Source organism: Humulus lupulus, chromosome 8, assembly GCF_963169125.1.
Source record: "Humulus lupulus chromosome 8, drHumLupu1.1, whole genome shotgun sequence".
NCBI lineage: Eukaryota > Viridiplantae > Streptophyta > Magnoliopsida > Rosales > Cannabaceae > Humulus > Humulus lupulus.
In genome coordinates this window covers 24,231,158-24,246,786 of record NC_084800.1, presented here as the reverse complement: position 1 = coordinate 24,246,786, position 15,629 = coordinate 24,231,158, and the positions used below count along the sequence as shown (strand labels likewise).

Below are 15,629 nucleotides of genomic sequence, written 5' to 3'. Positions count from 1 at the left end.
CAAAGTGTATAGACACAATATGTCGATTCATGATCAGCTTTTCATTGAGCATATTCTTTGTAATTAGCTACTGATTTCTTTGTTTCGGCTGGTTCCTCTTTCTGAGGTAATTCTAGGCTGTTAGGTTGTATTTGTTCTTTGTTCAATGAAGTTTTCTATTCTTCTTGACAAAAAAAAAAAAAAAAAAGATTTGATCTGCAACACAAGAATAATTTGTAATAATATGAATAATTTTTTTTTACCTAAACTTAAATTATTTTACAAGTTAATTCCAAAACAGATATGAAAATTGAAAAAGAAGAGTAAGAATAGTTGGTCAAAACTTTAGGAGATTGTCGTTGCCGAATATGCAGGTGGCCGGAGTCTTGATTGGATCTTGAGGATGTCGCTGGAGCTGAAAGTGGTTGCGTCGTAGTTGGAAGTTCTTGGAGGCTTTGTGTGACTTGATTTTGAGAAGAATATTACAATGCTAATTACGATAGCATCTGTATTTTGCTCATGTGTTTTTATTTAAAATTTAGTTGTCATATTTAGTTAGATAACCATTGTGTTTTCATGTTTATTTTAATACATTTTCCAGTATTACCATAATTTTACACCGCAATAATATAAAAGTACAAAAGTCATATTTATTAAAAAATCACTTAAAATAATCCAATTTTAAGAGCTCTTACTTAAATTGAAAAGGTACCCTTTGCGTAAACTGAATTTGAAAATTGAAATGTTTGAAAAGTGATCTGTTTGATGAGTTGCAGATTTGACTCAAAATACCAATAATCCGAAGAAGATGAATCTCTACGCCCACGACCTCTCTCTTCTCGACTTCAATTATGGCTTTTCCGATTCCATTGACGATTCTTTTTCTCTTCGTCGAACTATGCTTAATTCCGCCCTCGCCCATCACGACGAAGATTTCTACTACGACCACCGCACTATGCATAATAATCTCGCTACCCCCAAGAAGCCTATTGCTCCTCCTAGCCACCGCCACGATGGCACTTCGCCGCTTCCTTTGGGTATGGACTGGAGTCCTCCTCCTCGCAAATGGGTACTCTTCCCAATTCCTCGATTGACCATTCCTAATATGTATATATCTTATTGATGGATGGAGATTTGATATTAATTTGAGCTATTCCTAATATGTGTTTTTTTTGTTCATTGCGATTGTTTCTGTGATTTTAGTTTGTATATGCCTTTTCTTTCTTTCTTTCTTTCTCTTTCTTGTTTGGTCATTTGAGTATATAGATAAATGTCTTGTGTGGTGGGAGGATGATATATATAATCAAATATGACGTTTTTGGTGTGCAAGTAGTTGTTTTGTTCTTCTTTAAATGTTAGCTGAAATTCATAGCTTCTGAATGTAGGAAGGACGGGACTCTGTTTGGCCACATGATCCTCATACAGGATGGAGCTATTGCTGCGTAATTCCTTCTTGGACTTTTCTGCCCAAATCAAGAGGTTCAGAACCTGTGGTGGTATATTTTTTAGCTTAAATGTTGTGAACTGTCTACTCTTTTTTTTTTTTATACTAAGCCACATTGAGCATGAACTTTCTAGTTCGTACAACCATTTCAATGATTGCATAAAATTTGCTTTTTTTTTTTGGTCTGTTACTTGACGTTTGCAATATTATTATTCTCTATTAACATTCATTGGCAACAGTTTTACAGGGTTCAAGTTGGTATACAATCACCAGAAGGTGTCACCACAGTAAGAGGGATATTACGAAGATATAATGATTTCTTAAAGCTTTTTTCTGAAGTAAGTATATAGATTTTCATATGCCACCGAAATTGGCATTCCCTAAGTTACTGCTTCACATAGTCATTTGCAAAATAGATGACTTAGGATGCCACAGATGATTTGTTTTTACTAAATTTGTATGCTTTATCCATCAATTTGACCTTTTACGGTCTTGTGTAGCTTAAAAAGGCATTTTTCACAAAGGATGTACCTCCAGCTCCTCCAAAGAAGCTCCTGCCAATAAAAAGCCAGGAACATTTGGAACAGGTACTGTAGAGAGATATTTGTCTCATTAGTGTATTGGTATTCGGGTGCTAAATGATTCTATGCAATTCAAATATAAATTTATAACAAAACTTCTCTTTTGGGTTTTGTTTTCATAGCACTGACTGACTAGATCGTTACTAAACTTTAACGCATCCTTCTAGAGACAAAGTGTGCGGTGGGAATGCAAAACAAATATATCTGTCTTCTTATTCTCAAATTGGATTCATTTCTTGCAGCGAAGGTGTGCTTTGGAGGATTGGATGGAAAAGTTGTTATCAGACATTGATTTATCTAGAAGTTTCCAAATAGCAGCTTTTCTTGAGCTTGAAGCTGCTGTGAGGTCTTGTAGGTGTTTCTTTGATACGTCTTGATTTTATCTTTCTTTCTTTATTTTAATCTTTAGCAACAATCTGCTGTAATTTTACCAATAGAAGCATTTCTTAAGTATATATGTATACATATATATAGATTGTTTTTCATGGTTCTTACTTTTTTTTTTCCCTGTAATGCTTTCAGCATTTAATGATGTCGACAAGCAAAGTTCAGACGGAGATTCTTCTACTAGTGGTGCGGTTCCACCATTGTTGTTACAAGAGAACTCAGATATGGCATCAAATTATGGTGACGAGATGTCTTCTGAGAAATCTGAAATTAGAATGACGCATGAAGGGGTGGGAAGAATTGTAGCCACAGATCACATAAGCGAGGATATTACTAATGTTAAACTTCTTCACCTCAATGGAACTGAGTTCATTCCTGACCCAGTGGATTCCAGAGCTAGTGGCCATTCTCAGAGACTGTCAACAGAGAGTATAGGAAGTGAATCAATTAGTGATGCCGACCTTCCTGGAGGTCCAAGAAATGCATATACTTCTGTTGACCCGGATTTACGATTTCCTAGAGGTGTAGTTGCTACCTTTCCATCCGATGAGAGACATAAATTGAACAGGGTCCTTATGACATTACAGCAGAGACTAGCAACAGCAAAAGCAGACATGGAAGATCTTATAGCCAGATTGAATCAAGAAGCTGCCGTGAGACAATATCTTACAACAAAAGTACGTTTTGTTATGATGACATGTCAATGCCAAGTTCGTCTTTTCAGTATTGAGAACTTTGAAAAATTCATTCGCAGGTCAAATATTTGGAAGTGGAACTTGAGACTACAAAGCAAGCTTGTACTGAAAATATACAACAGACTGTTTTCACTGAAAAGGAAAAATTTACTCAAATGCAATGGGATGTGGAAGAGTTTCAGAGGAAGTGCATGCAGTTGGAGTTAAAACTGAAGTCTGAAGAGGTTTGTTCTCCACTATTAACTTTTACCTGGGTCTCCTTGTCCAATTGTTGAGGTCTTCTAACAAATAACAAATAAAATTGCAGGAAGGGAAAATTCGTGCAGAGTCAACGAAGATGTTAATCATGGATGAGAATAAGATGTTGTCACAGGAGTTGGATGCCACTAAAGAGCAGCTTCATAATTTGCAGAAACATCATGAAGCTTTTGAGTTGAAATCAAAGACAGAATTAAAGCTACTTGTTAAAGAGGTCAGATCTCTTAGAAATTCTCAGTCAGAACTGAAGGAAGAGCTTAGTCAACAGATGAAAGAAAAATTGAAATTAGAGGTGTTGTCTTTAGTCTTTCCTATTAATTCTTCATTATTCTATTTGACATATTTATAGTATGGCAATATCCGCTCTGATATTTTCAATGGTTGATGAATCTAAAATAAGTATAAGATACTTTCAAACTTTAAGGGATCCTGAAAGCATATTAGGATTCAAATCAAAATCCAATTCGTCTGTTTTAACGATGCGAAACTGATGTTTTTATGTTTCAGAGGGTTCTTGAAAAGGAAAAGAAAAAGGCAGAACTTGCAAATGCTGCTAATGAGAAACTGCTGCATGAATGTGAAATTCTTCGTACTAGGCTTGAGGAATGTAGCGTTAGTTTCCTTGTTGAGGAGGAAGATAAGTTAGTTTTGGACACTTCGTTGCCTTCTGACACTATGGATTTGCTAACAACATCTGACAATCGAATTGGTCTCCTTCTTGCTGAGGTACTCATCTTAATAAATACTAATTAGTGTGCTTTCATTTTTAAAAGTAGTGGTTAAAACACTTTTTTTATATCACAACCATTGATTTTTGATTAATTGCAGGCACAGCTCCTTGCACAGGACATGGAAAATGTTGACGAGTCACATTTGGAGAAAGTCAACGGCAATGACAACAATTTGAGGAAAACTGAGGATAAGTTGAGGCAGATTCTAACAGATACACTAGTTGACAATGCCATATTAAGGAAGCAGGTCAATTCAGTTATACGATGTGCCCTGAGAACAAGTTCTAAAGATAATGATGAAGAAGAGGACTCCACTTCGAGGAGAACCGCTCTTAGCAAATTTTTAGAAAATTAACTAACGCTAAATGTATATCCAATCGTATGTAAATAAATAATTTCCCACAATTTTATTTGTTTTAGAATTATGGATTGGATGCTCGAAATGCGCTCTGTGTAATATAATTAGTTCTTAATAAACATATTTAAATAAACATGCAAATCATATCTTATTTAAGTGCTGCTGAGTATAAAGCCTAAACTGCGTAAGAATACATAGTATTGCAAGAACTCTCAACAAACAAAAGTATAAAAAATGAAAGGGGAAAAAATGAAAAATCTCTAAATTTGATAAAAAAAAAAAACAAAATTAATGCTTGGTAAGTCATATAGTTTTTACTTTTTAGACTAAATACGTACAAAAAAGGAAACTTTAAACGGTTTGATGCTTGTCTTTCACATCACCACAAAATGGCTGTGTGTGCTTGGGAGGAAAAGAATGTAAGCAGGCAGCCGTGTAGTTGGTATGAGTTTAGAGCTTAACAAATGAGGACTTTACATCTACTACTCTACTCTCCTCCTCCTCCAAACATCCCCATCATGTCTTTGTTATTACCCATTTGCTTCATTAAGCTCTGCAATCCACCCATGCCGCCGATCTGCTTCAGCATCTGAGGTGGGAGCACCTTGCTCATGTGCTGTGCATTCATATTTCTGGATAGAGCACTCATTTCACCCTTCTTAGGAATCTTAAGCCCCTTCATTTTGCCCCATACCTTAGCAAGGCGCTTGTACTCTTCCAACATCTCCATTACTTCCCTAACAGGGCGACCAGAACCTCTAGCTATCCGCATCATTCGGGACTCATTCATAAGCTTAGGGTTTGTACTATCCAACTCTGCAGCATAATAATACCAGTAAGCTATCGGGCTCAAGAACAATGAATTGATATATAGACTGAAGAATTATTCCAATTACTGTTACTTGCCTTCATTTGTCATTGAATCCATCATAGTCATGTACCGCTTGATCTTTGCCTGGCTTTCCTTTTCACGTCCTTTTGGCATTATTTCAGTACTAAATCCTGGTAGCATTGAGAAAACCTGCATGAACCACCCACTCCAGCATTAAAATCAAAGAAAATTAATCTAAACATCATGTAAAGAAACACAGGTAGATAAAGTCAAGTTGTAACCTGGCCTATTGGACCCATTTTCATTAAGTTCTGGAACTGCTCATACATAATCCTCAATGTGAAATTTCCTTCTGAAAGCTTTTGTAGGAGCTCAGGCTGCTGATCCATTGGAACGACTTCATGAATCTTGTCCATAAATCCAGACCAGTCTCCCATTCCTGGCCACAAAAACAGTTTTCATATCTATATGTTTACTAATTTAGAACATAATTCGCGGGGGGGGGGGGGGGGGGGATGAGGAGCACACCTAAGAGTCGACTGACAAATGGTTTGACATCAAAAACTTCAAACTCGTCCATATGCTCTCCAGTTCCAATAAATATAACAGGACTCTTTGTTGCTGCAACACTGCACATAATTAAATTGTCAAAGCTAATAAAGAACCAGGCTATTAATGAAAATGCACTCCAATTACAAATTAAAGAAGAGTTCATGTCACAGATCACTGATGCCAACTCGAATGAGATATTGCAACTGAACTTACGCACTAAGAGCACCACCTCCCTTTGCATGGCCATCCATTTTGGTAACAATTACAGCTCCTACTGAAACACTTTGTTTAAAAGCTTGAGCTTGATCAAAAGCTGCCTGACCAATACTGCTATCCATAACGAATATAACAAGATCTGGGTTCTGGAACATTACAGGAAAACATAATTAAAGAAAGAAACGTATCAGTACCTTTTCTTTCCAGTTAAGAATAAATGAAAAAGAGAAATGGAATTCCGAAACAAAATTTACCGTTGCTTCAGAAACTTGACGCATTTCTTCAAAAAGAGCGGCTTCTTGCTTGTGACGTCCACTAGTATCAACAATTATAAGATCACAGTTTTCTTTCTTGAATCTTTCCACACCTTCAACTGCAATTTTTACAGGATCCGACTCCATATAGCTGTATGAAAAAGGGAAAAACCATAATCACTTAAAATGTTGAAGAATTCACTGTAAATGTATGTCCTATATCTTAAGTAATAAGCAGATGCAATTGATGGAAGGCATGACTGTCATACTACAGAGCTAAATAGATTAGTTATAAAGTCTACATAAACTGTATATTACTCGCAAGAAAATAAAATTACCTTCCATAAAATGGAATCTTAGCTTTAGTGGCATTCTGCTTCAGCTGATCAAAAGCACCCGCACGAAATGTATCTGCACACACCAGGGCAGGCTTCCAACCTTTTTTCTGGTGGTAATATGCATACTTTGTACATGTAGTAGTTTTTCCGGACCCTGTTTTTTAAAAAAAAATAAATAAATGAAAAGGAAAGAAAGGAAAACATTCAATAACAACAAATCATTAGACATTAAAAAGAATGCGACAAAGCAAAAGCATAATACTATTTGTTTGACGTTTTTGGAAGATTAATATGTTACTTATGGTTGAAAAATTACTTCAAACAATCAGCATAGAGTAATGCAATATGGAACATACCTTGTAAACCAACGAACATTACAACGCTCGGTTTTCCTTTTTTAGGAGTGAAAGAAGGTTTTCCAGGATCCAGCATTTTGCATAGTTCATTAAATATAGCCTAAAAAAAACCTTTCATTATTTCACAAAATCATAATCGAAGCAACATCATAGCAGAAAGGGGTTTCATACTTGATGCAAAGAGATGAGCGACGAGGATTGAAGACCCAAAGGCACTATAATTTAAAAAACCAAAAAAAAAATTCAAAGACCACTGAAAGATTTTTTTTCCCAATAAAAGTTCAAGCAATAACCCAAATTGAGATTACATATAAGAAAGCATAAAAAAAACGTACTTGCTGGATAATCTTGCGCTTGTTGTGACCAGCAGCGAGGTCATCCAAATTGACAATCTTCTTGATATTCGTCTGCATATCACGGACGAGCTTGAATTGTACATCGGACTGGAGCAGAGCGCGACTGATCTCATTGAGGCAATCATTGAGGACCTTCTCATCAATCACAGTGGCATTGCTCATCTGCTGAAGAGCGCGGGATATACTCCCGCCTAACTGTGCTAACACCATCTTGGCTAATCAGATTCGGAGAAGACGAAGAAGGTATCGATAGAGATCTCCTTAGAAATTGAATTACAAATCTTCGATTGGAAAATTAGGGTTCAGGCTAGGGTTTGGGGAAAAGGGAAGAAATTGAGAGAATATTAGATTGGGGATGAAGACTTCTTATTATTATTAAGTAATCGTCTTCTTCTTCTTTTTTTTAATACAAAGTTTTTTGTGCAAAGCCAACGGATGTGATTTGTGTTTTCTTACTCATCAAGCATCTTCGTCATGCTCACGAATGAATTTGACTCCTTTGAGGTCTGCTTATTTATTTATGGGAAATTTTCATAAATATGGCTTTTTAGCTATAATTGTGCAAAAATATGGGAATCAATCTTTTTATAATATGTATGGAAAATTTTATACAAGGAAAACTTAGAATATGGGAAAAATAAGTACATGCTATAATTGAAATTTAAACAACAACACATCAGCACAAATCACGGGTACACATGTAATTACCCATTCAATCCTCCTCTCCTCTGCTCATTTGCTCATGCGTGAAACATGATCAAAAAAACACGTTACTATTCCTTCCATCTCCAGCACGCAATTCTCCGGTGATAGCTTCCTTCTCCGGCAACGACTCGCATCTCCGACGATCACCACAACAATCGACCAACTCTAGCAAAGGTTTGACCTCATCTTCTGTCAAAAAAATGCAAGAAAAATCTGATCACTAAACAAATGTTCCCTTTCTGCAGAAATCAAAAAAATTCCAACATTCTTCCAATCAAACCAGCTGCAATCTTTGAAGATTCTGGCGACCTGCATATCCACTACACGATCAAGAAAACAAGGTTTGCAAGAAACCGATTCCTCTGTCAACTCTGTTCTGCTGTCATTTTGTTTTTTTTTTTTTTTTTTTTGCAAACTATGTTCAATCTACTATATTATTTGCAACTATTATCTTGATTATAATAAAAATGATCATGATCAAATGTGCTTGCTAGAAAACAAAAACAATTTATAAACTAAAAAATAGGAAAAAAATATCGAAGCTCACTGGTTTGTATACATTGATTAACCAGAAAAAAAACAAGAAACATTCAGAAACATTAGGACAACCAGTTACTTGGAATAACATGCAATAAATTCAACTAAAATGTTTCAGTATGGTATGCAATTACAGATTAAGGGAACCAGTTACCTTCCCACTGGTTTTTCTACATTCATTAACCAAAAAAAATAGGGAAGAAACAAGAACTCTGAAAATTTGACACTCTAATTTATCTTTACAAAAAAAAAAAAAATTATTTGATGTAGCTGGGAAGATTTACTACAAAAACAATCAGTAACAATAGGGTAACCAGTTACCCTAAAAAACAGAAAATAAATAAAACTAAGAGGAAATTACAACTATATAAAACTAAGGGTAAAAATAAGCAATATATGATTCATTATTAAGGTAACCAGTTACCCTGCAAAAAAAAAAAAAAAACAATGTGTAAAACTAAATGTAGCAAGTTACCCTGCAACAACAATCAATATATATAACTAATTTGAAAAACATAAAATATATAAAACTAAGTGTGACCAGTTACCCTACAAAAGCTAAATGTTTCAGGAGAATATGTGATTAAATATTAAGTTAACCAGTTACCTAGCCCGTTTAGAACCAACTAACTGCTTAAAAAATTGCCAAATATTACAGATATGGACAATATTACTTCTTTGGTTCAATATGGAGGCAATTGGAATGAAAACAACGAATACCAAGGATACACAATGTCTGGGATATTAATACCACCAAATTGTTCTCTTGACAACTTGGTGAATTTGATAAAAAATGAGATAAAGGAAAAAACAGCAACTATTGAAGTTTCTTATCAAGTAGAAAAAGGAACACCACCAATGAAGGTTGTAACAGACAATTCAGTGTTGTTCTTCCTGGAAATAAAGAAAAAAGTTGCTACTAAAATAACAAACTTACCATTGTGTGTCACTATAATTCAAGAATCAAGCAATGAAAATGGCCTTCTTCTACTAGCAAATCAGAAAGCTACAGCAGAAAAAATGGAGGTGGGGACATTATTAATGCAAGCAAATCAAGCTTCCATCAATGAACAAATGTTACTTGAAGAAGGAATGTCAAGCACAACAAATGAGGGCATAAATGTGTCATACATACCCCATTTTGCTGAAGAAGTAGCTGATTTCATAATTGAGGACAATACAAAAAGAAAAAAGAAGTTGGATGAAATCCAACTAGTAATATCTGATTACAGAGTGAACACAATAGAGCAAGGACAAATTTACAAGGATAAGAACACAGTCAAATCAGCCCTTAGCTACTATGCAATGCTGCATAACTTCCAGTTCAAAACAAAAAGATCAGAACCTAGAGAGTACCTAGTTACTTGCGCAGATGAAAAATGCAACTGGTTGGTGAGAGCATCTAAGTACAGAAATCAAGATTTATTCAAGGTACGGAAATGCAATCCAAATCACACTTGCTCTGTTGAAATTGTTTTGGAAGACCATAGGCAAGCAAAAAGCATCGTAGTTGGGGAATTAATAAAGAATAAGTACAAGTCAATCAAAAGAAATTACACTCCAAATGACATCATGAATGATATGAATGATGACTTTGGAGTAACTATGGGATACACAAAAGCATGGAGATCAAGAGAGAAAGCTTTGCGTCTAGTAAGAGGGAACCCCGATGATTCATATCAGAAGTTGCCAATATATCTTTACATGTTGAAGAAAGAAAATCCAGGAACAATAACACACCTACTCACAGACAAGGAAGATAGATTCAAATACCTATACATAGCTTTCTCTAACTCAATCAAGGGTTGGAGATACTTGAGGCCTATAATTGTTGTTGATGGAACATTTTTGAAAAATGCACATGGTGGTACCCTGTTTTCAGCATCAACGTTAGATTCAAACAACAACATTTTCGTGTTGGCTTTTGGAATATCAGACTCCGAAAATGATAACTCATGGCTATGGTTCTTCTCCAAACTGCGAGAAACCTATGGAGAACCCGAAGGTATGATAGCTTCAACGATATATTCTTGTTTACAAACAAATAGGAACATTTTACCAAAACAAAATACACAAATACATGCTATTTCTTTTAGAATCTGACCAAAGTAACTGGTTACCTTCACTAAAATAATAATAAAAAAAATGAAAAATACTTAGTTTTTGTTTTTTTATATTAAAATATTTGTACTCCACAGGATTGGCTATAGTTTCTGACAGACATAAGAGCATAGACAATGCAGTACATATGGTGTACCCAAATGTTTTCCATGGAGCTTGCATGTTTCACTTACTCAATAATTTGAAAGGCAAGTATGGGAGCCATGGAGAAGAACTACAAATGAAATTCATTGCAGCAGCAAAAGCATACACACAGACAGAATGTGAAAACTATATGAAAGGCCTTGATAGAATTGATAGACGCATTAGGCCCTATTTAGAAAAAGCCAAGTATGAAACTTGGGCAAGATCATACTCGCCAACAAAAAGATACACCATGATGACATCCAACATCGCAGAATCACTCAACGCTGCACTAAAAGCTGCAAGAAATCTCCCCATTGATATCTTGGTTGAATGCCTTAGAAGTTTGGTTCAAAAGTGGGTTTGGAACAACTCAAATAATGCAAATGGAACATTCACAAAAGTCTCTACAGCAACAGAAAATGAATTGAGACATGACATTGTTTCAAAAATGAAGTATGAGGTATGCAACTAAACATACTCTTACAAATCCTTATTCTGTCAATTGATGGTAACCAGTTACCTTCCATAAAAACAGGAATTTTTTTTTTACACAGAAGCATAACTAGTTACTTTAAATCTTAAGTCTAGTTAAAATGTTTATTATCTGATTCTAATTCATGACAAACTATTTTTAGGTCTTGCCTTTCAACACAATAGAATACCAAGTTCGTGATCAAAAGGGGATAAATTTCACAGTAAATATACATAATAGAACATGCACATGCAATAGGTTCCAAGAAGATGAAATACCTTGTGGCCATGCAGTAGCTGTCATTGCAAAAAGAAACTTGAGTGTCTATGATTATTGTGAAAAATTCTACAGAACAGAAACGTTGAAAGCATTGTATTAAGAAAATGTTCATCCTTTGCCCCATAAAGATGAATGGAATCTCCCACAACACTTGGACATACTAGTGCTGCCTCCAAATTCAACAATCCATGTAGGAAGACCAAGAAAGAAACGAATAAGATCAAGAGGGGAAAATAAGGTAATAATCACCTGTGGGAAATGTGCACAACCAGGACATAACAGGAAGACTTGCAGGAATCCTCCATTTCAGAAGCCAAATAAACAGAAAAAGCCAAAGACATAGATTCACATTCTACAGCAAAACAAACCTTTCATAGCTTTACTCATTGAAAGAGAGACTTTCATATTCATCAAGTATCATTCAGAATTTTAATAAGATTGTTTCAAATTGAAACACATTGATTGGTTATGCGAACTTATAAAATCATTTCAAAATAATTTTTTGGATTTGTTTGCTTCTATTTTTCAATGCTACAATCACTATAAATAAACCATGACGGAAAAAAAATGATCATACCCAGTTACCAATAATTAACAACAAAAACAACGATATGGGTAACTGGTTACCCTGAAGTTTCAATACAAGATAAATTACCCCACTATAACAATCTAGAACCCAAAAAAAAAAAAAAGAATTAAAACCTTTACTTTCTTCTATCACAAACTCGTCTATATATAATATTAAAGTTACTTTAATATTAATTTAATAAACGGGTTGCATAACTATAAAAAAGACAAGCTTAGGGAAAAAAAAAACACTTAAGTAACCAGTTACCCTCGGTATATTAGGAAACAAACAGCCTGAGTACCTAATTACCCTCAAATATCACCAATAAAATTAGTTAAACAACCCAACTAAGAACTAGTTTCCCTCAAGTTATTCCATAAAACAGTGGAAAAAAATACAAAAACAAACAGAAAACTAGCTACCTGATTTAAAGTGTTATCTAAAATATATATTAATAAATGTAATTAGCAAACAACAAACCAATGGGGAAAAAATTAAAATAAAAACAATTAAGTAACCAGTTACCCTTGGTATGTTAGAAAATAAACAACCTGGGTACCTGGTTACCCTCTAAATCATTCTTCCAAAAAGCTTACAGCAAAATAATTAACAAAATGATATACTAATATGTATATATAAAATGACCTTAAGAATCCCAATGTTTTACATAAGAAGAAAATTAAAAAAGCTAACTGTTAAACTAGAAATTGATTCATCATTCAATTACAGTTATAGAAAAGATAAAAAACCAAAAGAAATATAATATCACTAAAAGCCTATGCAGCAATTTTCATTCTTTTATGTCTCCTCTCCAGAAGATTATCAGTGAACTCATCACTAGTTAAGTATCCCTCAAGTTCTTTGTTCTTTCCATGATAGTACAAGCTGACAGCAATGTCTTTACGAAGGAGATGAACATCAATATTTTTAGGCATCTCATTCTCCTTCCCAAGAATTAATTGCTCAGCAAAATAAGTACAAAACACCCCACAATCACTACATAATAGAAAAAAGAAAAAAAAAAACAACTAAGAACATATAAACAAAACAGAACACAAAAAAAAAAAAAAAAAAACTAAAATCAAATAAACAAACTAACCAATCAGTCTGTTGAGGAATGCCTTTAGCAATGCTCAACTTCAAAGCCTCATTCTCTACCACATCATACGGGCTAACATCAAGATGAATATCTTTACAAACATAGAAATCAATCATCTCCAGAAGAAGAGGAATCAAAACAGCAAATGCCTCAACGACAGGTAAAGTCTGATTTTCATGCTTTGCACCAGACATTGAATCATACACCGTAAGAGATCTGTGCTGTACATTAAAGTGCAACAAAATCCAGTGCATAAGACCATTCACATTAACAGGCATGACAACATCATCAAGCAAATTCCAATGAGTTGCACAAAACATGGATTCCCCCTTAATTATCTTCAAAGCAACGCATCTCTCATCTATTTTAAATGTGCCACTACCTTTTTTCTTAAAATCTTCATACATAAACACTATGTTTTGCCCAAAACAAGTGTCAGTCGTAGATACTCTTCTCTTCAAATCTGTAGACAATTTAACCTTTCTCCTCAAGTAACACATCATCACATCAATATGCTGCATAATAAATAAAATACATGATTATAAAATGATATGGGTAGAAACAAATCTACTATGACAGACAATAAAACTTTTTAACACAGGGGAAACTGGTAACCATCATCAACACAAAAACCAGTTACAATGATTGGGTAACCAGTTACCCAATGAACTACAACAAAGCAAACAGTAAGGTAACTGGGTACCCAATAACATCATAATATATAGCATAAAATAGATCACCAGACTTATTACCTTGTAAAAAAAAAAAAAAAACTCCAACATGAAAAACCAGATAAATTAAAAAAGCGAGAATCTCACCGATGAATCAATGAATTGCCCAGAGAAATAAAGGCTATGAAACCAAACCTTCTCAGAAATACGAACAAAAGTGAAATTAATTGGTGGGTCCACAGAATTATCATCATATTTTTTAAACCTGAAAAATACAATAAAAAACAAAATAAAAAGCTTAACAAATTAATCATACATATAACACATATAACAAACTTTAAAACAAATAATGGTTATACATACTTGTTCATTTTCTTCAAACCATGATTAATCTAGGAATCAAACTCAGACAGCTGTTCTTTAGTGTGATTATCACCAAGTTCATTGGAAAAGGGACAAATATTATCCAATATCGTCCTCTTTCTTTTTTGTTTCACGCCAACTTCAGAAGATCCAAATTTTGTTAAGAAAGGAGATTTTACAACAGCGCTTGGCTTCGCTTGCCTTTTCCTTCCCAAAATCAGTCCAGTATCAACTGCTTGTGCATCATCATACTTCACAATTGACCACTTACTTTTATCCTCCAAAGAACTACTCTCTTTAAGTGGCCTCTCAACTGAATCATTAATAACTCTCCATATTGCATTAGAGACATGAAATGTGGGAGTTTGAGGACTTGAGCATACACTTGAGTCAACCTTAATTGGCTCCTGAAAAAAAAAAAATATACAAAAAAAATACTACATTACAAACAAGAAAACACAGAGGAAAAAAACCAATTGCTTAAACAAAAAAAAAAACGAAAATAAGATCTTACTTTAACAGTAGAAAAAAATTGTGAAGCAATCTGAACGGAATGCTCCAAATCAGCCCCTAACTCCTCACCAATATCAACATTTTGGTAACCCCCAGAGGAATGACCATCAAAAAAATCTTAAAAAAATACAAAAACCAGCAATTTTTAAACAAAATAGACATCATAAAAGGGAAACACACACCACAACAGAAACCAGTTACCTCCGAAGAAGCCTCAGCATGCATAGGATCTTCAAACTCTCCACCAACATTATGATTACCAGCTGCTGCCATAGATGCCTTAATACCATCCAACAAAGATTTAACAGAAGCAAAATCAGATGCAAAGGCTGCCTTCAATTCAGAAATTGCAATCAATATAGACTTCTGCGAATCTTGCACTTCAACCAATTTTGATTGAATGGCAATAAGATCCTGATGCATATCTGAGGAACTAGCAGCATCGTCATCGGGTGGATCTGTCGGCAAAAACTTGCTTTCAAAAGACAACCCTCTCAGAATAGGCAGTCTCATTTCTTCAGTAGCAGGCATTATGACATTAACATCATACTGCAAGAATCAATTTTTTTTAAAAAAAAACAGGCAACACAAAAATAACTGTGACAAAGTAACTAGTTACCCAACTATAAAACAAACATAATAAAAAATAGAAAGAAAACGACAAAAAAAAAAATTGAAAAAAAAAACAAAATCAATACATCTTCCTCCAACAGAACGTTATCAACCAAATACTGATATGACACACTTCCCCTGCTTGTCCAATTCAGAATCCTTGGAAACAAACAATTAACCCGTCTACACAAAGCTTGAGAACAAGAGGGAATTGTCTCATATATCC

The 15,629-nt window shown here is 34.5% G+C and overlaps 2 protein-coding genes across 2 annotated transcripts; one reads left to right on the top strand and one right to left on the bottom strand.

The window, feature by feature from the left end:
- Positions 1–587: 587 nt before the first annotated feature.
- LOC133796409 (PX domain-containing protein EREX) lies at positions 588–4,589 on the top strand. The gene is made up of 10 exons (XM_062233904.1): positions 588–1,048; positions 1,365–1,475; positions 1,663–1,761; positions 1,924–2,010; positions 2,247–2,355; positions 2,527–3,068; positions 3,146–3,310; positions 3,394–3,636; positions 3,852–4,070; positions 4,173–4,589. Exons 1-10 carry the CDS (start codon positions 788–790, stop codon positions 4,428–4,430), a joined length of 2,094 nt encoding a protein of 697 aa, XP_062089888.1. The 5' UTR covers positions 588–787; the 3' UTR covers positions 4,431–4,589.
- On the bottom strand, positions 4,563–7,825 carry LOC133796410 (signal recognition particle subunit SRP54 2). The gene is made up of 9 exons (XM_062233905.1): positions 7,317–7,825; positions 6,982–7,081; positions 6,626–6,779; positions 6,288–6,438; positions 6,031–6,179; positions 5,794–5,894; positions 5,547–5,704; positions 5,340–5,454; positions 4,563–5,249 (listed from the first exon to the last, which is right to left on the bottom strand). The coding sequence occupies exons 1-9, from the start codon at positions 7,545–7,547 to the stop codon at positions 4,921–4,923; spliced, it is 1,488 nt and encodes a 495-aa protein (XP_062089889.1). The 5' UTR covers positions 7,548–7,825; the 3' UTR covers positions 4,563–4,920.
- Positions 7,826–15,629: the final 7,804 nt, after the last annotated feature.